The following is a 22,083-nucleotide window of genomic DNA, read 5'->3' as shown; positions in this document are numbered from 1 at the left end:
CTTTACCTAAGGCTAGTTTAATACTAGAAATACCAACTTCATCCCAGTCTGTCCACTGGTCAGCATGGGCGCTCACTCGTGGGGCTGCCAGATCCTTATGGCATTGTGCGTCATTGTCCACCACCCCCACTAGCTGGTCCTAGCTGGTCACACGGGCGGGTGCTGGAAGGAGATGGCTGGGCTGTGGGAGGGACGGCTGAGTAGAGACAAACAGGGTTTCTTTCCTCATAGCTACATGGCACATGCTGCATGCCGGCCTTCTGAATGAAAGCCCCAAAGCCTATGTGCATACAGAGTTGGTATGGCCTTCAGTTCCCTGGGTCCGTGTGCTAGCAGACGCTTGCTCTTGGCTGAGCCCCATCCCCAAGCAGGTAGTCTAGGCCGACCCATCTGGGTCACTCTGCCCCTTTTCATGGCTCAGAGATGCCCCCTCTAAATATAGCCTAGGGAAGTGAGCTCAGGCCTATTTTAAGACCAAATTGGGAGGCCAGGAGGCCTTTCCCAGGATCCCAAAGGAGCCACTGCTGTCTTTGTCCAGTTCTGCTACTGGGCACTCTCATCGGGCCCCTGACTACCTATCAACGCCATGCCTGAGGAGACCCAAGAAGGTAGGAGAGGGTAGCCATGAGGGAGGGCAGGGCTCTGGACCCAGTGCCCTATGGAGAAGCCCTCATTGCCTTGAGTAGTTTTTCCACCCCCTGTTCTAGGGACCTACCCCTTTGCATTGATGAAGAATGTATCCGTCATACTTAGAGCTCCTCCCTTTCTCAGGTCCTGACTCAGTTTCCCCTGCTATGGGCCGTGGGGAGGGATTTGCAGCTCTCCACTTCAGAATGGGTACTATAGGCTTTATCCAAGTGGGTGTGGGCATCTGGGGAGCTGCCAAGCAGTTCAGCTCTTCCTTCAGCAAAAGAAGCGGGAACTGGGGTGCAAAGTGGTTCCAGGAAGCATTTCAACATCTGACCTAGGGACTGGGAAGTTGCCAGGCCTCCGGTCTGCCCTACCTTGGGTTTAAATACCCTAAACTAGAGCGTCTCAGCCTAGTCGAGACTGACACTCTGCCAGTCAAGTGCCTTTACCTGCTAAGCCATCTGTGGTCCTCCGTATTTTATACTGCAGAGAAAGGGCCTGCCCTCTACTAAGGGGGGATGATTTAACTGTAACATCTACCATGTATTTTTTTTTCTGTAGCAATACAATATGCTCAAATATAAAGTGCCAAGGGGGGAACTTAATGTGACCCGAGTCCATCAGCCAGGCCTAAGGACCGAGAGCATCTGTTTTTGTTTGAATTGCTTGTGAGCATGTCAAGGGGCAGCTTCAAGCTCATTAGCGGGCTCAAATTTCCCTTACCCAGTGTCCTGCCACACTGTTACCTAGCCCGTCCCCCCACCCCACCCCCAGCATCTGGAGTTCTGGTGGAGCAGAACTAAAACAAAACAAAACCCAATAGAAGGCGTTGGCGGTGCACACTTGGGAGGCAGAGGCAGGAGGACCTCTGAGTTCAAGGCCAGCCTGCTCTACCTAACGAGTTCTAGGCTAGCCAGTGCTACATAGTGACACCCTGTTTCAAAATAATGAATATCCAGTCACATAACACTAGGAGAAAGTGTAGTTATAGTTACTTAGAAATTATAAATATTTTGATAGTAACTGGAAGGTTGAAGCAGAGAGATGACTTGAGTTAACCAGGAACCCAAGACCAGTCTGGGAACTTTCTGAGCCCATCTCAAACAAAAGGGGAAGGAGGAAGAGATTAGAAACATTTGCTGCATAACCTTGAAGATTGGAGTTTGCGGTGGCTCACGCCTTCCCTTTAATCCCAGCACTCAGTAGGCAGAGGCAGGAGGATCTCTGCGAGTTCGAGGCCAGCCTGGTCTACAGAGTGAGATGGAGAAACCCGTCTTTAAAAACCAAAACCAAAAAACAAGAGTTCAGATCTCAGTACCCACCCACATAACAAGCTAGGTGTGGTCTTGTGTACCTTATAACTCCGGTGCTGTGTATACTGGGAAGTGGAGGATCGCTGGGGCTTCCTGGTTGCCAGCTTCCCTAATCAAAAAAGCAAAACCTGATCTCCAGCCTCATGAAGAGACCCTGCCTCAAAGGAATAAGACAGAGAATGGACAAGGACACCCAAGGTCCTCCTCTGCTCTCTACACGTCTGCACAAGGGTCTAAACACACGTGGGTATCCACTACACATACACCACTAACACAACACAAAGCTGGTACAGAGATACACACATGGAATACCAATAATGGGTAGGCTGAGGCAAGAGAATTTTGAGGGTAAGCCCATCCTACCTTAGGCTACTTGATGAGTTCCAAGCCAGCAAAGGTCACATAGTGAGACACTATCTCAAAAACAAAATCTGAATAAAACCATTAGGGAACCATAGAGTCAGTGACTAGATGGGCAGAACCTGTGGAAGGGTAATGGACACTCAATATTCAGGACCCCTAGGCAAAGTCAAACTGTTTGTTTCTCATCTCTCAAATTAGCAAATATGTCAAGGTCTGCGCATCCAGAGTCTGGTCTAACTCAGAAAAAACTTGCCTTGCAAGCACGGAGGACCTGAGTTCATTTCTCAGGAGCCCGTGACGTGCTCACAAGCAAAAGTCAGCTGCCGTCTGTAAGTCCTTATGACTGGGAGGCGGACTGCAGGTCATCTCAGCTCTGGTGAAGGGGAGACAGAAGGGAGGCGTCTGCAGTTAGTGAGCCTGGCCTGTTGAGTTCCTGTGCCAGGTCTGAGACCTCTGGCTTCCACGCGCACACGCATCCATTTCCCCCCCCAGTGGGATGCTTAGTGGTGATGCTGTACTGCTGGGCTCTGGACCGGATTTCACAAGACAGGCTAACGACAGCTTTACAGTCTGTCCTCAGGCCCAGTGACTCCACTTCTGAGAATTGTCCTCAATGACTTTCAGGAAAGTGGGGAAAACCTTCATATTTAATCACTGATGTCCTGGGGGTTAATTTCCAAAGGGAATTGGAAACAACCTAAATGCCCAGATAACCTCAGAGGGAGGCCGGAAGGAGTCCTCAGATTTATATGAAACTGTTAAGAAAAAATGGGGGCTCCTGCAGTGCTGTTGAGTGAAAACAGCAGGGCTCCAGGAAGAGCAGCCGAACCACTGTCTGTCAGGAAGGCAGTTGCTTTGCCTAGGAGTAGGTGCCATGGCATCAGGTCAGAACCGATGGCAAACTTGCTGTTGCCGTGGGCTTAGGTTGGTGAACTATTTGCTGGTAGTGAACAGGCGGAGGAATGCCTGACCGTGAACATGGGGACATGTCAAGACCCCTATACACGGACTAGGCCTTTGGAACCCTGCATCAAAACTGAGTCCTTCCTGAACTTGTAGGGAATTTGGAACCAAAGGCCACTGGTGTAGTTTCCATATGTCCCAAGTCCCTGCAGCCTGAGTTTACCTACACGGTAAGGAGTGACTGGCTTGCTCAAATCAGTCCCACTGCCCCCTACAGACACTGTGTTGCCAATGCAGAACCAGAGGAGCAGGGGAACACTGGCTCCTAACCATGTGCAGGAGGTACGTCTGCACCGAGTGGAGTCCATCAGCGACCTACACAGTGGAGGTAAGGATGCGAAGGGGGGCGGGGATGGATGCTCTGGGTACCACCTTCCTGATAAACCATCTTCCCTGCAGGTTCACTCCAGCCCTATCTGGCTGAAGAGACACAGACGTGGGAAGAGCTTCTGGGTGTCTTGCCATCATCAATGTGTACCCAAGCTGATTGCAGTCCCATGTGTGGCCGTGGGGGGTTCCTACTGCTATTGGCACTGCTAGTATTCACCTGCCTGGCATTAGCCATCCTGGCTGTCTACCTAAGTGGTAGGGACAAGCAGGGCTGGAAACCCAGGGCACCTGCAAATGCAGCAATAAAGGGTGGGGCAGGGGTCAGTGGGCAACCCCTGATGCTGGGCTGGTTGGAGATTTGGAATGGCAAGCCTGACAAGGTCCCACAAATGTCTTCCCATCCCCAGTGCTGCAGAGCGAATCCCTGAGGGTCTTGGCACACACACTGCGCACACAAGAGGAGACGCTGCTCAAATTGCGCCTGGCTAGCCTCAGTCAGCTAAGGAGGCTCAACTCCAGCGAAGCTCGGGCACCCAGCTGAGATGCCATTGTATGAGGGGGAGATAGAGGGACCTTTGGCAGGTCTGTTCTCCCACTGGTGGCTAGCGACATCTACACTACTTCCTTGGTGAGATTTCTGTACAAGAGCCTGACGTGACTCAATAGCTTCTGCCTGTCTTGACCTCTTCAGGTTAGGCCTGATCAAGCCTTCTGGTGCCAAGGCTCTCCTTTGGATAGCCAAAGGTCAGAGGATGGGGCACCCAGCCGCCTCCTGGCTCCTCCTATGGCCTGTCAGCACCCTTTGGCCACCCCCAGATAGCAGATTCAGAAGTCTAGAAATAGCTGTCCCCGCTTGGCCACCCACTCTGCCAGGCCTCCTAGTGGGGGGTCCAGTCTCAGTTCTCAGACAGGCTAGGCTGAGTTGGGGGTGGGGACCATGCAGGCAGACTGCCTTGGAGGGCAAAGATGAAATAGAGATCTAGCTGGGGCCAAGCCTAGGGTGAGAGAGGAGGGGGAAGGCCAACAAAGGACTCAGGATAAAGGTCACGGGGAACAAGTATGGTTTAATACTCTGTCATTTTTAAAAATCAGCACACACATTCATTCTAGGTAGCTTTGCCTACCTTATGCCATTGTGGACAGGAGCCAGACCCCAAAGGAAGTGGCTCCAGGGGAAAAGGTTTAAAAAAGGAAAGGGTCAGTCCTTTCTCACCTGCCCCTCAGCTCTGGGAGGACTGGTGCACATTTGGTTTCACCTGAGACAGGACAGGATGAGGTCATAGCCCCAGGGCTGAGTGCAGACACAGAGGCCAGAGTCTTGAGTGTCCTGAGCCCTTGGCCTCCCATATTTGTCTAGTTTTGGTTTCATCATTAAAAAAAATAATAATAAAGTGACAATCACTGGTGGGGACCAGTTCTTGCTCTGTCTTCTGTTAAAAATATGGTAAGGGTACGGGTAGCCTTCTCATTGGCCAGTCTGCTTCACAAGACGTCTGCCCGCTTGTCCCTCGCACGACTCCGGGCCTTGGTCCGGGCTTTGAAGGCTGCAGCATTGTACAGGTGCTGAGGGAGGCAAAGAAGGGAGCCTGGTGAACCGAGAAGGAAAGTTCGGGCTCCTCCCGTAGCCAGCTCACAGCTCGAGGCCTCCAGGGAACAGGAGGCAAGATAAAGGTGCCAAGATGCAAACCTTTTCAAAACGTGAAATCTTGCAGGCCTTCAGGGCAGCGGCATCCAGCACCAGCACAGGGCCCAGGCCAAAGATGTCGCGGAGAAGCTCGTTGTTCTGAAGACAAGGCAATTAACTAAAGACATTCTGAAATAGTCAAGCTAGGCAGACCTCCCCGTACAGCCCCTCACCTGGAGGTGATAGTGCATGCCTGAGCCCAGCACATCCTTGAAGGCTGTGTAGATGCGGTGGCGAGCCCAGGTGTCTATGCAGAGCACTTCCAGTCCAAAGCGGATTGTCTCTTCCTCACAGTCACCACCCTCAACGAAGTGCAGCACGGCTCGGAAAATGGAGCGCTGGCGTCGGCGGTCAATCTTGGCACGGTACTTATTGCTGTCAGTGGCTAGAGTACGCAGGGAACCACAGAGCGCCTCCATGTCCTCATAAACAAAGTCCTCCTGTGTGGGAACAATGAGGTGCTGGTAGAAGCTTGAATTCTTCTGGAACTGGGCATGGTGCTGCTTTCCTCTGCCTGGCTCCTCTTCTCTCAAGCCCTCCTTGGCCTCTCCCCAGCAGTTCAACTCTGCTCAGAATTCCCACTAAAACACCTAGCATGTTAAGTGTTGAGGTCACCTCCCCTACAAAATGACCCAAGACTGAAGATTTGTGTGTGCATGCGCGTGTGTGTGTGTGTGCGAGTGTGCGCGCGATGCCAGCAGGTACTTCCCTCGCACCTCAAGGTCCCGGGCAAGCTCAAAGAGCAGAGCGATGGCTTCGCCAGCAGCAATCCGCAGGTTCACGCTCTCGCTGGACAAGAGCTGCGGCAGCCGGGGCAGCTGCCTAAGGAAACAGCGAGCTAAGTTCCGGGTAGGGGTTGAGGGTCCCTTCGCAATCCCCCCACTCCCAGTAGGCAGCTGTTCCTACCTGTCGAGGATGTGGTTGATGTGGGTACTAGGACAGATGGTGAGCAGCAATGCCCAGGCCTGCAGGGCAGCACAGAGCAGGCCATGTAGGCTGGCAGGGACCAGAGCAGCAGGGGAGCCACTAGGTCCACAGGACCAGCTGAAAATACCTTCCAAGCAAGCCAAGCAAGAGACCAGGTCCTAGGAGCACAGGGAGACAGGGGAGGTTCACAGACAGAGCCACTGAGTCCAGCCACTACACTATAACCCACGCCCAAAGTCCACTTACCTGGACATCGGTGGCAGCCACATAACAGCCCAAGCCAAGAGCAGAAGCGCACTGTTGGGAAGAGGACAAAGCTAGGCTACCATGGCTCAACAACAGGAACATTACACGAGGCTCGCCCTCTTTAGGGCCGGGATTCTCAAGATAGGTAGACCCCGACATCCTGCTCTGGGATGAGGGTCCATGGGGCATGGACATACTCACATGGAGTCGGGCAGCGGGGCTTGCAGTACAGTCACTGAGCACCGAGATTAGCAGCGGCCGCAGGCTATGGAACAGCTCCTCGCCCTTGGGTCCAGGGCCCAGCTGCACACAGAGCAGGCCTAGCACCGCAGCAGCCAGGGCCTGTTCTTCACCCTTTCCTACAGGATGCTTTCCAGTTAGCGCATGCAGCAAGCGTCAACACCTGCCTAGCTAGGGTTCCCCAAGCGCCCAGGACTTGACCTTTCTTAAGGCACTTTTCCAGGGCATCCGCCAGTGTGAGGCTGCGCTCCAGCAAGAAGTCAGGAAGCAGGTGGGAGGCCAGGGCCAGGCGCAGGCTCTCCAGAGCTCCTTGCCGGGTCTTGGCACTGGGAGGGAGATAGAGAAAGGGTTCACATGGGTGATGGCTCCCTTGGTTCCACCTGGCAAAGGCAGAGCGTGCAGAAGCGTGTCAAAGGCCCTGCGCGCTAAATCTGGCCAGCAGCCAGAGGTACCTCTTGTCAGTGAGGCAGTCCACCGAGTCCTTCAGCTTCTCCTCCAGGTTGTCCTGCTGGCTCTGCTCATCCACAGCCTCCCCACCTGCAAAGTCAGCCGGGCACCACTGAATTCTGTCCTTGCCCAGTGGAGCCCTCGTTGCATCCCTGTCACACTTCAACCCACTCTCACCCAGGCAGTCCTCTGCAGTGGCACTGAGCAGGCTGGGACATTCACTGGTGGTACTCCGGGCCTCACTGGCCGCTTCATCCTCGCTGGAACCTGAGTCGGCTTGGGTACTGCTCCTGGCACCTGGGGAACATGAAACTTGCTATCCGACCAGCTTGTACGGATGAGGGCTGACTCAGGGTACCTCGTGTAACTTCATGAATGCTATCCCATTGTAGAGATGAGCAAACCAAGGCCAGGTTAAGCAGCAGAGGGACTTGAATTCGGAAGCAAGGAAAAAGGGGAGGAGGTCTTGCTCGTAGGTGCTAGGCCTACCCAGGCACAACCTGCCAGACTTGGTGAGCGGGGACCCCTGGAGGGTACAGCTGCTTTAAGGTGAGTAGGAACCACACAGTGACAGAAGGGACTGGATGACTCCCACATAGGCCTGTGTCCCGGTTTCAATTATGCTCAAAAGTGAACAAGTAAAAGTTAGGGCTCAGGGTACAGTACTACACAGACCCAAGGGTCTTATGCTCTCCATTGGGCTATACCCTAACATCCCCTGTCCCACCCCAATCTTGGCAGAGCTATAGTCTGACCAGTGCCCAGTTTTGAACAACTGACTTGTAAGGGTGCTGCTACAGGCCACCACACTCACTAAGCTACCTATCAACCCTGGGAGCAGAAGCCCAGGTCCCAGTGCGTGTGCTGAGCGCTCAGTGTTCCTGAGCTTCCTTTGGTCCATTCCGGGCCATGAACTTTAGATATAGATATAATGGCTCCTCCTAGCAGTGAAAGACCAGAAGAAGCTCTTTTTTTTTATTTATTTATTATGTATGCAATATTCTGTCTGTGTCTATGCCTGCAGGCCAGAAGAGGGCACCAGACCCCATTACAGATGGTTGTGAGCCACCATGTGATTGCTGGGAATTGAACTCAGGACCTTTGATAGAGCAGGCAATGCTCTTAACCTCTGAGCCATCTCTCCAGCCCCAGAAGCTCTTGGCTGAGCATTGAAAAAGAATATAGGGGACTCCCAAAGTGTCCGTGGGCAGGTACATTCCTGTGTTTGAGTTCTCTCCAGGGCTAAGGACTGGCTTTGAGGCAGAGCTACTTGCTGCAGCAGAGTCCTGGACAGGTTCTGATCTGGTGGTGGCAGTCCCTACCGCTTAGGGACTATTAACATTACTTGCCTCAAGGAAAATGCGCAGCCCACACCTTGGCTTCTGTTCACCTTTACTCTTACTGTCACTTATCAAAACAGCCCAGACTTCCTTATTTGCTTCGCTGTACTGTGGTCCTTTGGTTGCCAGGCCTTTGCACAACAGGCTCTCTGCCTGGGGCGCTTTTCCTTCTCAGGTCTCACCCAGGAGCTCCTCTCCCGGGGCCTCCCCAAGATTCCATCGGGAACCACTCAGTAATTGGTTGCAGTACTAGTCCTTGTAACCCTACTAATGACAAGCCACATTACCTACCCAAGCAGCATTAGGGTGGCAGTCGGATCAAAACTGTGCTTGGCAGGCACTCTATCTCACCAGAATTAATGTGTTTACCGCAACAGGACATGCTTCTGGTTGAGGCTGATAAGGAGTCTCAAGACGGACTCTTGCTCTAGGACGTCCACCGAGTCTCCAGCCCAAGTGCTAAGGCCTCAGTTCTGTACTTTCCCAATCACACTTCACCGGTTTACAGAACAGACGAGGCCTTTCCACCAACTTCCCTGCGCAGTCTACCAAATGCACCAGTATTTGGCAAAGGGGCTTTTGTCTCGAGTGATTGTTCACCCCCCCAGCAGCGATGGGAAAATCAAGGTCCTTAAATGTTGGCCAAATCACCGCTGCGGGCGCGGGATTTCGAAAAACAGCTGGCAATGAGCTCAAGTTGGGCGCACACGTGGCCAATGCCTGCTGGGGCACGTGCGAGCCTTAGCAGAATTCCGGGAAGGTTGCACTGGTCTGATCCCGCAAGATTCGCCAACCCAAGACCCTCGGTGACATCCAAGGGGAACCACGAAACACCTCCCGCTCACTACTGAACCATTCTACCGGAGCCCCCGGACTCACCTCCTCCACGGCGCTGACCGCCCTTGCGGAGCGCATTGCCCTTTCGAGCACGAGGCATTCCTGGAACCAGGAGTCAGGGAGACGGTAAGGGGGCGCAGGGTCAGGGACCTGGAGGGCGGGGACTCCAAACCAGCGAAACGCTGGCCGGTGCACCGCGTTGAGACTGGGGAAGACGACAGGAGCCACACGCCGCGCGCGCCACCATCTTCGTGAGGCGCCCCGCCCTGTCAAACGGGTCGCTGGGAAGGTGAGTTCCCCGCCACCCGGTTCAGATCCACAGCCACGCGGCCGAAACTACTATCCCCAGGCATCTGCGAACACAGATTAGGGCGGCCCGAGTTGAGCGCAGTGCACGACGGGAATGGTAGTCCATTCTGGAGGCACACACGCCGACGCCGCTCCAGCTAAACTATGTACCCACAATGCCCTGCCTACCCCCTTGCCCCTCCTCCTCCCCTTGTCCCCGCGGCGCCTGGGTTGATAGTTAACTCAGTAGTTTCCCTCCTTGCTGGAAGCTTCCCTAGGCCCTTGTAACGGGGTATCAGCATTGAGGCCAGGGTTTGACACTTGGTAGAATAGTGAGGACAGACAAACCTCAAGTAACGAGAAAGTGACTTTATGGATGAGAGTACAAATAATAGCCTAGCATTTAACAGGCCTTAGCTTACTTATTTATTTTTTTGGCAAGGGCACATGCGTGCATGTGTATATGCGCGTGTGTTGGGAAGAGTGTAGGGGTTGCCTCTCTGCCCCTAGCTATGACTTCTCAGTAGCTGCACTAAGATATAGAAACAAAGCCCTAGGCAGGCTGGCAACCTTAAATGTCTGGAACTGACTCCCTGAGGCTGCTCTATTGCCTTAAGTCGGATGACCTCAGAGAGCTCTGAACCTGGTTTTATGTTTTTAATTAGGCCCTATTTATTCCTTAGGAATTCTGAGGGGAGGTGTGTTGGTGGAAGTGGCCTATTTACTTGGTAAAGTTCTATTAGCTAAACAAAGCATAAAGGCGAATTTCCCTAGCCTGGGAAAGTAGCGGCAGGGACAAGAACCAAGGGCAGGAACTCCTGACTTTATGTAGCTTCCTTAGGTTCAGGTTTAGACTCCTGGCAAGTAGGGCCAGCCCAACCCAAGTAACAGCGGCATCTGAAGGACTTCCAAGCTCCAAGACTGCCATCTGGCTTCAGATGCAGAAAGGCTTCCATTTGTCCCGGGTCTCTCCGGGCACAGCGACCATGGCCATGACATCGTTGGTGACTGCAGGCCATGGCAGCCTTTGTCACATTGATCACATAGGGGCCTAAAGTGCCCACTAGGTAGTCATGGAGACGCCAGCACTCCTCCTAAGGAGAGAAGAGATATGTATACATCATTGCTCCTTCTCTGACTTGGCATGGCTTCTCCCTTAACTTAGGACTCCAGCGTGTGCACAGGGGCCATGCTCACCTCCGAGCTGGAGAAGCTCAGGTCCCCCCAGAGAACCACTCCAGTTGCTCCCAGTGCTGCGCTCACGCCAATAGTCCTCACCAGGTCATCCTGGGGGCAAAAAACTGTTAAGTCAAAGCTGGGCTGGCCAGATTCCCATCAGGGCCCAACTTCATTGACGGTACCATTTGATTTACTGCTATGATTGATCTGCCTCTAGATAGGGCCCTTTTGACAGAGTTCTAAGTAATTTCCCAGGGCCTCCAGAGAATAACTGTCCTTAGACCAGATACCCAAAGGATGGATTCTATCTAACCCACTGAGATATCCCAGCACACAGCCATGCCTCCTTACAGCAGGCTGGGATCTTTTTGTTTGTTTTTGAGACAGGGTCTCATTATATAGCTCCAGTCCATCATGGAACTCACTCTGTATACCAGCCTGGCCTCGAACTCAGAGATCTGCTTCCTTCTGCCTCCTAAGTATTGGGATTAAAGGCATGCATCACCACCACCCAGCAGGATAGGAACTTTTTAAAACCTCTAGATCATGACCACCTTCCCAAGTCCTTTAGGCAATGTCTTCTCTTCAGGTCCTTCTAGAACAGAGCTGTGTCTCTGGACTCAGACCCCTAAACCTCAGCTTTTACTTACCAGAGACAAGAATCTCCCGGAGCTCCGGTGTGTGAGGCGAGCGTAGGCCAGAACAGGTAAAGGATGTGCGTGCCCGGCAAGGGCTACACGGAAGGCCTCCTCTAGGCGGTGTCGGACGAAGGCCTGATGGTAGGCAGGTGGCATTTTGGGTGGGAGATAGATGCTAGGGAAGATGGCGCTAGAGGCAGCCCAGAGCCAATGTAGTTGGTTGTTTCGGCTAACGGTGGCTGCATGGCAGTGGCCTGTATAGTTGGAAGCTGTATTATGCCAGCCATTACCACAGACTGGGTATCGATAAAAACCCCAGAGCCCACGTGGGCGAAGTGTCCGGCCCAGCTGCAGTGTGGACTCCATCAGGGCACGGGCAGCCTGCTCAAAGCCAATATGGGCTTTGTGGAACTGTTCCTGAGGGCCCAACTGGGGGAACATTTGCTGTGCCCAAGCCCAGGAGGCTGCCTGGTAGACTTGGCGATGGGGACCCCAGTTCCCAGCCCAGAGTGGATACCACTCTTCCCAGTCCAGCACTGCCAAGCCAGCAAAGCTAGACCCGAGGCTGTGGAGGATCTGATGGGCAGCTTGTGCCAAGTGGCGGTTTAGTGACATAGCCTGAGGGATACCCCCATTATGGACTGTGCCTCTAGGTCCAAAATAAGGATAAAGACCAAACTGGTTCTTGTAGAAGATGGTGATGTTTTGGCCATGAAAATGCTGGCCATAGTTGGCTACGATGCTGAGGGCACTGAGTGGTAGGTGCACACCAAAGTGGGCCTTACATCTTGCTGAGGGTACATTCCACAGCACAGAAAAGGGACGCTCAGGAACCTGCAGCAAAGACTGGCCATACACCAAGCACAGGGCTACCCCCACCACCAGGGTTAGACCTAGCTGCATGGTCGTGCCACAAAGATGGAAACCTGCAGGAGAGAGGGGGTATGAGCTTAGAGTCCACAGCCAACGCCATGCCTTTTGCACAGCAAGGAAAGCTGAAAGCTGGGAAAGCTTCCCAAGTTCCTCCCCTCAAGGGGCAGGGCTGGGGGTTAAACATGGCACCAAAGTGTTCCATGGGTCTCTCAGAGAGGCCATACCCCAAGCATCCGGTGCTTGTCCATCCCTCCAGTGTTGTCCATCTCTGTTACGGCACCATCATGTTCTCTGAGGTCTCCCCAACTCATGGCTGTCACAAGTCCCTGGCTTTCCCCTGCCTGTGTTGTCTCTGCCTCAAGAACACTCAGCGCTTGCCTTCTCGCTTCCCTGACTTAATTCATATCCAGCACTCAGGTCTCTACCATCACCTATCTCCCGGATCCCTGCAGCGCCCAGCATGAGTCCTGCCACACACACAAATTCTTCACTGCCAATGTCCAGTGCCGGGCTTGACACATAGTAAGTACTTGGTAATGAGCAAATGGGAAAGGAACAGTTACCCTGGGCCTGGCAGAGGAGGAGCAACAAAGGACAGATATTACCTCATCAATGGCTCTTGGGCCAAGTTAGGGAGAGAGGATCTGGGCAGGGGGGTTAACAAATAAATTGTCACAGCCATACCTAATGGAAGCCTTTATTCAGCCACACTAACAGCTTTGAGCCAAAGCTCTTAAGCCACCTCCTGGCCCATTGGTACCCAGGAAACATACACAGGCTAAGGTTGCCCCCAGGGGCTAGGGGTCTAAAGTATGGCCAGTGGGCTGAGGCTGGGACTGTTCTGGGCAATTCAGTGTCCCCGACAGTGCCTAGCCTTCAGATGTCTTTTTCCATCCAGAATATAGGGCACCCCTTCAGATCTCGGTATCGTGTCTCTAGCAGGCTTTGAGCAAGGGGCCCTGGTGAAGGAGGGGGTGATGTGGTCAGAGACTGGGGTAAGGGAGGAGGTGGTGGTAATGGGGGTCCCTTGGAGCTCTTTGGGATACCTTGGGCAGTTAGGATAGGCCCCTTGCAGGGTGGCTGAGGGCAGGGTGTCTTAGAGAAGGCACGTAGGAAGGTAGTGGGCAGCCGACGGTTGGTGAAGACCAAACCCTGCACAGGCTCACCCAGGTGGTAGCCCAGATGGGCATAGAAGTATAACTGATCATGGGTAGTGAGGTGAAGCCGGCGGAAGCCCCGGGCTCGGGCAAAAGCCTCCAAGCCCTCCATGAGGCGGCGGCCAAAGCCACGGCCTCTCAGAGCCCGGGCTACCACCACTGTCTCCACTAAGAGGCTGTGGGGATGGTCCAGTACCCGTGATAAGCGGGCATGGCCCACCACAATAGGGGATGCTCCAGGCGTGGGATGAGGGCTCAGCAGCATCAGGCAGAGGGGGAAGGCATCTGAGGACTGGCCCAGGGAGTGGAGACGGGAGGCACGGCTGCGGGGCCACTGGTCATTGATGAGGTCGGCACAAGCACTCAGGAGCTCAGGTCGACAGTGCACAGGCTCCAGGGTCAGCTCAGCTGGGTTGAGGGCTGGGGTCTCCTGGCGTGCAGGATCCAGGGTAAGCTCAGCTGGGCCAGGACTGAGGGTCATCTCTGGGTGGCATGTGGAATCCAGGGTCAGCTCAGCTATCCTAGGACTCAGTGACAGCTCTGGCTGGCGTGCAGGATCCAGGGTTAGCTTGGTCAGGTTGACTCTCAGGCTCAATTCTGGCTGGCATGCAGGATCTAGAGTCAGCTTGGCTGGGCTGGTACTCAGGATCAGCTCCATCCGGTCTAAGGTAGGGGTCAGTGTGGCTGGGCCGGGGCTCAGAGTCAGCTCTTGCCTACAGGTAGGATCCAGGCTCAGCTGAGGCAGATAGGAAGCCAAGGTCACTTCCCATTAGGTTTCAGGTGGCTCATTGCCAGGCTGGAGGGTAAGACCACAGTCTCCAGGCAGTGGCATCGCCTCATACACGGATTCACCTCCTGTGGATAACAGCCACGCTAGGCTGTGTCAGGAAGACAGGGTGGAGGCAGAGAAGGACTGAGGGATGGGGGGGTATGCATCTGGGAACTGGGGAAGGCACTGGAAAGTACAGGTGTCCAGGAAGAGACCCATCCCTATGAATGAATGAACCCAGGTGTCCTACCCCAACACTGGAGGGAGGCTGAGGGGGGTCATGGTAAATGCTGGAGGCTGTGGTAGAACCCAGAAGTTCTGGCTACAAATTTGTTGACCATTACAACAGCTCACTGTGCCAGGCTAACCAACCTCGTCCACTTGCGGGCTATCTCTTGCTTTGGTTCGGGTCGCACCCACTTCTGTCTCTCTCCAGGGTATGTAGCCTATGCTTGCCTCAAAGTAGCGATCCAACTGCCTCAGCCTCCTAAGTCCTAGGATGGCAGGCATCAGCCGTCACCACCCCGAGTAGCCTGTCTTATCTGTAGTAGTCCATGACTGTAGCTGGCTAGCCTGGCAAAGGCTGAACCAGATATCTCTCTACTTCGCTATAACCTGAGTTTTCTTTTTAAGAAGAAAGATCACTCCCAGCAGTTGCCCTGTCCTCCCTTCTCCCTGTATGTCGGCTCTCCACTAGCTCTGAGCTATTGAGCCACACCTGCTATCAAGTGGATGCTGGGACCCACGCACCCACCCAAACAGGCCCAGTCCGCCCCCATCACCACCACCTGCCTTCCTTCCTGGAGAGCAGAGCTGATGGTTCCCCTCTCCGATTCTGTCCCGTTCAGGGCACTTTGGGTATAGACCCAACTGTTGCTACATATGGTGTCCTAACAGGCATCGGCGTGGAGAGTGGCCCATTGCACAGAATGTGGCTTTTGCAAGCCTGCTTGCCTCTGGCCTGAGTTTCATAGCTACCCTGATAAGGACCATGGCTTCCTTAAATCTAAGGTGTCCAACGGTCACCAGACTGGGGACCCAGGTCACCAGACTGGGGACCTAGGCCTAAACCCAATGTCTAATCCTCATTGTTTGCCCACCTTATTTTAGGTTCTGCTGGAAGAAGGGGCTATGTTGGGGGATTTCTTGGAGTGCATGAACAGATAACTCCCCCTCTCTCATCTGCTCCCACGTAAAGTGCCTCCTGACTCCCCTTCCCAACTTTCCCTTCACTGAAGGAAAGGCAGTTCTCACCCCTCACACAAATCCCATACCTGGGCTTTAAGCCCCTTACCTGCCTCAGTCAGCTCAGTCGGAGCAGCGTTCCCTCCCAGCTCCTAGGCTGCTAAGCAAAGACTGGAAGGAGGAACCTCAGGGTCCGCCCCTACCCAGAGCCCCAGGGTTCCCCAGACCGGCTTAACCCCTTCATTGCGGGCCCCACCACTGTAGGTAGAGCAAAGCTCACGGTATTCAGAGAGGGTGGGCACCTGCCCCTTGTGGGACACAGGCATGGATCTTTTGGGAGTGGGGGTTTTGAAAGTTTGATTATGGGTGGATGTGGCTCAGCATGCTGGGGGAGGGGGGGAGGGCCAGCGCTGGTAAGACTTGAGGGGCGACACGGCCACTTGGGGGACCACAGGCGCGGGGAAGATAGATGAGTAACGTGTGAGATGTGAGGGTGATACTGACATGTTAAAGCCGAGTTCCGGGATGGTCCGCGTCCAGCCTGCGCACGATTCGGTATCTCGTGGTCTCTGGCTCCGATTCCTCGGTTTGCCTACGCTGGTCCCAGCCGTACGGAGGACTCACAGCAGTCTTCCCCGGAGACGGCGTACCTCCTCCTAAGTCCTCCGTGCCCGGAATGTCACCACCTAGACACCCCGCCCCTGGTTCTGAGCGTCACAACAGAACTAGTGCAGGCCCATTCGGTCCCCTGGTGTCTTCCCTTCCGGCGGTGGCCGGCCTAAAACTTCCTCCCGATGGCTCCGCCTTCTCTTGGCACGGCCACTGCAGGCCCTGCCTCTGACTTCTAGCAGCTTGCTTGTGTTTGGCTCCGCCTGCACCTCTCCCCGCTCCGCCCCGGGCTCGTAGTAATGGAGTTTCGTTTTGTCTCCTCTTTGATAGTGTCTAGCAGACCTAGTGCATCAGAGGACTTCTTCCTGATCATGGAAAGCAGTGGTCTTTAGACAACATACTTGGGTGAAAGAAACGAGCCTTCCCAGTGCTTTCTGGGTTCTGAGACCTGCCTATTTTAGGAGCTAACTAAACAGCTAAGTAAAATACGACAGCTTCCTTGGCTGGGTTGAGCAGTGCTAGTATCTCTCTGGAGATACAGGGATCCTGTAGAGTGGTGTTATTGTGTTTTCCCAGCTCATTTAGGGCACCACCAACACACAGTAGGTGTGCAAGTTTCTGTCTTTGGAGCCAGATAACCTAGATTTCAATATACATTTTGGTTTTGTTTTGTTTTCTGTTTTTCTTTTTCAAGACAGGGTTTATCTGTAGCTTTGGAGACTGCCCTGGAACTCACTCTGTAGACCAGGCTGGCCTCAAACTCACAGAGATCCGCCTGCCTCTGCCTCCCTAGTGCTGGGATTATAGGTGTGCTCCATCATGCCTGGCCTTGCTTGTCTCTTCTTGCTGGGCAACTCTGGACAAAACGTACTCCCCCTCAGTGGCTAGAAATATAGCCTAGTGGTAGAGCACACACTAGCATGTGTGAGGTCCTATCTTCAATTTCCAGCACAGCAAAAAATAAGTGAAAAGTATTCACCCCTCCTGCATGTCTTGAATTGTGAAGACTTCTAGTGCTTACTTAGCACAGGTCTTGGCACAGAGCAGACATATGGCAAATGTCCGCTTTTGTGACTGCTGACTCATAGATTCTGAAGGACTTGCCTATGATTCTGCCAAGTAAGTCCTTATAGTGCCTGCCCTTAATTCTGAGTCACTATGTGACTACCCCCACGAGTGTGCCTGTGTGCGTATGACTAGAACAGTGGTTGAGTGTACTCCTGACTGTGACTGTATGCATGTGACTGTATTTGAGGAAGTCATAGGTAGGCCCAGGGTATGTTAGGTGTTCAGCATGTGCTGTGCGAGCAGGTCCAGCTAATCAGTACGTACCCTGCTTCTCACACCACTTTCCGCGCCATCCACGGTAGCAGCGACACTTGAATTTCATAGCCATCTCTGTCCGATCGTTAAGTGTGAGGGTACCATTGAGGCTTGGGGGCCTGCCATCACTTGTTAGCTGAATGGAAAAACTGGCTGGATTGAGGGTGAGCAGAGCCTCGGGATAACTGGGACGGCGGGCACAGCGACCATGGCCGGAACACAGAGCTTCACTGCAGAGAAGAGCTGCACTGGTCACGTTCATGATGAAAGGGCCAAGTGTGGAATCCATATACTCTTTAATGACCTGGCATGATTCCTGAGTGGGAAGCAGAGTGTAAGTGACCGCAGCCTGTCTGGGCCCACTCAGTCTTTACCTCTTACAGGTAAGTGATACTTACCTTCACTCAGCCAGGACTTCCCGGGTACAAAGAGTAGGCCAAGTCTCCCCTCATCCCTACCCCTCCTCCCAGACCTCGACTTACCTTGGTAGATGTATTTTTTGAGCTCACCCAGACCACCACACCTGCTGCTCCCTGAGCTGCGCTCTCCCCAATGCTTTGTTCCAGCTCCTCCTGGGAAGGAGATGCATAGTTCTATGGGACCTACCGTCCTTCCTGCCTGTGGGAACTGCTGCAACATCACTGGATGGGACAAATAATATGTAGCCTTCACCTGAGGCTGCTCTAGTGCTGATAGCTGGGGGCAAGCCTGTTCTCTGTCTAGCCTGTAAATAGACAGGAACTAATTTTTCTTTTTTTTCTAAAAAATATTTATTTATTTATTATGTATACAATATTCTGTCTGTATGTATGTCTGCAGGCCAGAAGAGGGCACCAGACCTCATTACAGATGGTTGTGAGCCACCATGTGGTTGCCGGGAATTGAACTCAGGACCTTTGGAAGAACAGGCAATGCTCTTAACCACTGAGCCATCTCTCCAGCCCCCAGGAACTAATTTTTCTATTAAATTATGAATCACCGGGGCTGGAGAGATGGCTCAGCGGTTAAGAGCACTGCCTGCTCTTCCAAAGGTCCTGAGTTCAATTCCCAGCAACCATCTGTAATGAGATCTGGTGCCCTCTTCTGGCCTGCAGGCATACACGCAGACAGAATACTGAGAATACTGTACACATAATAAATAAATAAAAATTCTTTAAAAAAATTATGAATCACCCATGCTCCACACAGAAGTTGGCACCAAGTAGATGTTCTATGTATGTGGGAATGATTGGGCAAAATACTAGGGTATAAGTCAGTGGGAAAGAATTTGTACAAGATGTTGAGTTTGATTTACATGACGCCCCCCCCCCCAAAAGACAGAAGTACCCTGAAGCTATGTGGACTCAGCTGTTGGACCTATTGCTTTATTATCTACCAAGGAAGGCTGACAGTGAAGACAAGGTGACAGAGGACTCACCAGGGACAGAAGATGGTCTGTCATTTCATAGAAGATCTGCACGTAGGGCAGTATGGGCACACTGGGGTCTCTGGAAGCGCTAGCTACACGGAACGCCTCTTGTACACGGTGTCGAACATACAACCGTGCCTTCCCTGTGCCCATCAGTGCTGGAGGCAAGTAGATACTGGGATAGAGGGCATAGCTCTGGTTCCATAACCACTCTAGCTGATCATTCTGGTCACGGATGTTTAGTGAGCACTGGCCTGTGTAATTGGAGCTTAGGAAGTCATAGTTGTAGCAGTCAGGGAAGCCATAGTAGCCCCAGAGGCCACGAGGACGCAGTACCTGCCCCAGCTGGAGGGTGCCCGCCATCCAGGCCTGTGCAGCTTCCTGGAACTGGTCCTGAGCTACTGACTCCACTAAAGTTTCCGGCCAGTCAGGGTGTTCTGCCTGGACAAGTGCCATTGAGCGCTGCCGATAAATGTCCTTGCTGTCCCAGTTGAAGGCCCATCGTGGGCGCCATGCCTCCCAGTCAATGACCGCCAGTCCTGAGAAGTCAGGTTCAGGCATGACAGCCTTGATGTCCTGGAATGCGTGAGCGAGGTGGGTAACCAGGCTGGCATTCTGGGGCAGGCCACCATATACGGCTTCCCCGGTGGATGTATAGTAGGGGTAGGTACCCAACTGCCAGCTGTAGAAAATTGTCATGTTAAGGCCTTGAAAGCTCTGCTCCTTGTTGGCAATCACGTCAAACACACTGACATCCACATCCACTCCACAACTCTCCAGGCACCAGTAAGTGTCTGCATTCCAAATAGTGATGAACGGCTTGTTGGGTACCATGGAAGCTCTGGAGCCTTGGGCCAAGTTGAGCAAGGTCAGGAAGAGGGTACAGACGTAAAGCAGGTGGGCTGCAGTGGCACGGGGTGGGTCTGGGGAGACCTGGCCAAGGGAGGCAGAGTTCAAGGCATATGTCAAACTTTCTGAACCCTGCTTGAAGTAGTTGGGCCCAGCCCCTTCCTCAGAAGGTTGTCCCTGCTGTGATTTTAGTTGACCATTAATTTGCAGGGCTCAGTGAGGTCAGAGAGCTGAGCAGAGGCCTGGAGAGGAGCATTGCCATGAAAGGTACAAGTGAGTCCCCTCTGTGGCCAGGACTCTGCCATCTGCTTCTCTCAAGCTTTGCCTTGGCCTCATCTTACCCACCCTTTCCCCCAAGGACCAGAGGAAGCGTCACATCTGTTCTGAAAGAGGAGCTGAGCCCTCAGCTCAGGCCGATCTGATGAATAAGGGAGGCCATTCCGTTTCTCCCACCAGAAATCCTGGCAACCGTTGGGAAAAGGGATGCTCAAGTGACCAAGAACCCAGCCCTGGAAACCCGCCAGCTGCCCACTTGTCCCTGCTGACCTCAGGACTGAAGGGTTTCATTCTCCAAACTTCCTGACCATGCTGTATAAGCACAGGCATGGTTTGGCTCAGTTCTGGCCGTAGTTGCAGCAACTTCAAGAAGCTGCTGCTTGTGGCTGTTGCAGCTTCAGGGAAATTCTGAGCTTTTGTAGACAGTCGCACCCAGTTTATGGGCTGGCGGCTTGTGTTGGCACGGGGTGGGACTGGGGCTGGTCTAACAACAGCCCCTCCCACTCAGACAGCACTTGGGGAGGCTGTGTCCTTACTGGGGCTGGAGGCAGAGTAGCCAACCAGGTCCAGCAATGTGTGGTCCTGCAGTGTGGTCACTGAGGACTGTATGCTTATAGAGGGAGTCCTTTCTCCACAGCACCGTGACATTTCAGCCTCTGGGCACTTTTGCCTTTGTGGGTCCCCGCCTCATTAAAACAAGTTTCTCTTTCTGTGTGTCTCTATCTGTCTGTCTGTCTCTGTTTCTCTCTGTGTCTGTCTCTCTCTGCAGTGCTGGGAATAGGACCCAGGGCTTCATGCTTGCTAACCAAATGCTCCATCACTAAGCTATATCCCTAGTCCCTCAAAAAGACATTTTTAAAGCATAAGAAGCCCTGGTGAGATAGCTTGCCAGTAAAAGCACCTGCAGCCAAGCTTGATGACCTGAGTTCAACACCTGGGACACACGTGGTAGAACTAACTGGTTAAGTGTGTGGTCCCTGAGGACTATATGCTTATAGAGTACTTTCTCCACACCACTGTGACAAGCGGTGTTTTCTGACTGCCACCAAGCATCATGGCATGCACATGCCCACATGTAAGTACAAATAAATGTAAAATGTTAATTAAAAATAATGGAGAGCAATAGAGAAATACACTTTACTTCTGGCCTTTACACCACACATATGCATACTTATAACACACGCATACACATACATATGTGTACAAGTCAAACAAAATTTTTTGTGGGTTCCTAGAAGTATGGAGGCTCTAAGCCCTGCCTGACTGCCTAATAGGTAACCTGTCCCTGGTTCTGGGAGGTTCTGTTTGTGAAGTTGAGGTGTGTCATCACCCTTTGTATAGTCTGGTCAGTGACTGTCTTTGTGAATTGCTAACTGGGCCACTGCCCAAATCCCCAGGGGTTTATACATACAAGTGTGGGGTCTCAGTGCCTGGGACTATGTGCTAGCAAGGCTGCTATTTTGTGATCACGAGACCCTGTATTTGCATGACCATGGAAATGAGCAGGGGTCATGCATAAGTACTGTGTGTTCATGCGTTTGTTGTTTTACTGGCTCTGTGAATCATGGGCTGGTTACTGAGATCTGCTAGGTGCTCAGGTCCAGGCTTGCCTGTAAGGGCTGGGAAAGTAAGAAAGGAGAGGACATGGCCCTACCCAGGTGGAATGCTGTCTAGGTCTGCAGCTGTGTCTGTTCCTGAACCACTGAAGCTCGTACTTGGTGGCCACTGAACACTGCCTGGCGCTCACAGTAGGGCTACCATATGGGCTTGGTTTCACTGTCTGTGCATGCCTAGGGTCTTTGAGCAGCCCCACATTGCTACTCTGACCCTTCCTCTATCCCTTAGGGCGTTCTGGTTATCTTTGGTGTGGCGTGACTTTTTCTTAAGCAAGTGTAAACAACTTCTATTCATCTCAGATAAAGTACTGATGACAGTACAGAGTAGTAGAGACTATTCTGTCCAAGTCTAACTGGTGAATCAAAGAGTTTTTGTTTTTTGTTACATTACAGGAAGATGAGGGGCTACTTATAGAAGCCACATGACTCAAAGGCAGCTGTATCACCAAAAGGCCCACCCTAGCATGGGGAACAATACGCAAAAGCTGTTTTCCTTGGAACAGCTTGCCAACTTGTAGGTAGCTCCTTTCTCTAGCAACTATTTACTGCTTTTTAGTTTTGGAGAGGGGGATTCATGAGTCTTGTAGCGCATA

At 52.8% G+C, this 22,083-nt stretch overlaps 5 protein-coding genes across 6 annotated transcripts; 1 reads left to right on the top strand and 4 right to left on the bottom strand.

The window, feature by feature from the left end:
• Window positions 1-51: 51 nt before the first annotated feature.
• Window positions 52-4,422, top strand: Lsmem2 (leucine rich single-pass membrane protein 2). The gene is made up of 4 exons (XM_050139260.1): window positions 52-608; window positions 3,487-3,597; window positions 3,669-3,854; window positions 4,007-4,422. Exons 1-4 carry the CDS (start codon window positions 587-589, stop codon window positions 4,138-4,140), a joined length of 453 nt encoding a protein of 150 aa, XP_049995217.1. The 5' UTR covers window positions 52-586; the 3' UTR covers window positions 4,141-4,422.
• Window positions 4,423-4,615: 193 nt separating this feature from the next.
• On the bottom strand, window positions 4,616-9,633 carry Ifrd2 (interferon related developmental regulator 2). Of its 2 annotated transcripts, none has more exons than XM_050139256.1 (11): window positions 9,363-9,633; window positions 7,321-7,440; window positions 7,149-7,233; window positions 6,898-7,022; window positions 6,658-6,815; window positions 6,457-6,507; window positions 6,190-6,368; window positions 6,000-6,105; window positions 5,457-5,723; window positions 5,287-5,401; window positions 4,616-5,162 (listed from the first exon to the last, which is right to left on the bottom strand). In XM_050139256.1, the coding sequence occupies exons 1-10, from the start codon at window positions 9,418-9,420 to the stop codon at window positions 5,291-5,293; spliced, it is 1,260 nt and encodes a 419-aa protein (XP_049995213.1). In that variant the 5' UTR covers window positions 9,421-9,633; the 3' UTR covers window positions 4,616-5,162; window positions 5,287-5,290. The 2 variants fall into 2 exon arrangements, with proteins under 2 accessions (XP_049995213.1, XP_049995212.1); XM_050139255.1 differs by having other exon boundaries at window positions 4,623-5,162; window positions 5,287-5,382; window positions 9,363-9,624.
• Window positions 9,634-9,832: 199 nt separating this feature from the next.
• Hyal3 (hyaluronidase 3) lies at window positions 9,833-12,328 on the bottom strand. Its single transcript, XM_050139258.1, has 3 exons — window positions 11,438-12,328; window positions 10,806-10,895; window positions 9,833-10,702 (listed from the first exon to the last, which is right to left on the bottom strand). The coding sequence occupies exons 1-3, from the start codon at window positions 12,326-12,328 to the stop codon at window positions 10,433-10,435; spliced, it is 1,251 nt and encodes a 416-aa protein (XP_049995215.1). The 3' UTR covers window positions 9,833-10,432.
• A 651-nt stretch (window positions 12,329-12,979) lies between these two features.
• Window positions 12,980-16,058, bottom strand: Naa80 (N-alpha-acetyltransferase 80, NatH catalytic subunit). The gene is made up of 2 exons (XM_050139259.1): window positions 15,914-16,058; window positions 12,980-14,168 (listed from the first exon to the last, which is right to left on the bottom strand). Coding segments are annotated over exons 1-2 (996 nt in total). The 5' UTR covers window positions 15,916-16,058; the 3' UTR covers window positions 12,980-13,174.
• On the bottom strand, window positions 15,917-21,865 carry Hyal1 (hyaluronidase 1). The gene is made up of 5 exons (XM_050139254.1): window positions 20,145-21,865; window positions 18,759-19,682; window positions 17,824-17,913; window positions 17,351-17,657; window positions 15,917-16,095 (listed from the first exon to the last, which is right to left on the bottom strand). Exons 1-5 carry the CDS (start codon window positions 20,202-20,204, stop codon window positions 15,917-15,919), a joined length of 1,560 nt encoding a protein of 519 aa, XP_049995211.1. The 5' UTR covers window positions 20,205-21,865.
• Window positions 21,866-22,083: the final 218 nt, after the last annotated feature.

Source organism: Alexandromys fortis, unplaced genomic scaffold (assembly GCF_014885135.2).
Source record: "Alexandromys fortis isolate MF-2015 unplaced genomic scaffold, M_Fortis_MF-2015_v1.1 scaffold_36, whole genome shotgun sequence".
Classification (NCBI taxonomy): Eukaryota; Metazoa; Chordata; class Mammalia; order Rodentia; family Cricetidae; genus Alexandromys; species Alexandromys fortis.
This window is presented reverse-complemented; position numbering and strand designations above follow the sequence as displayed.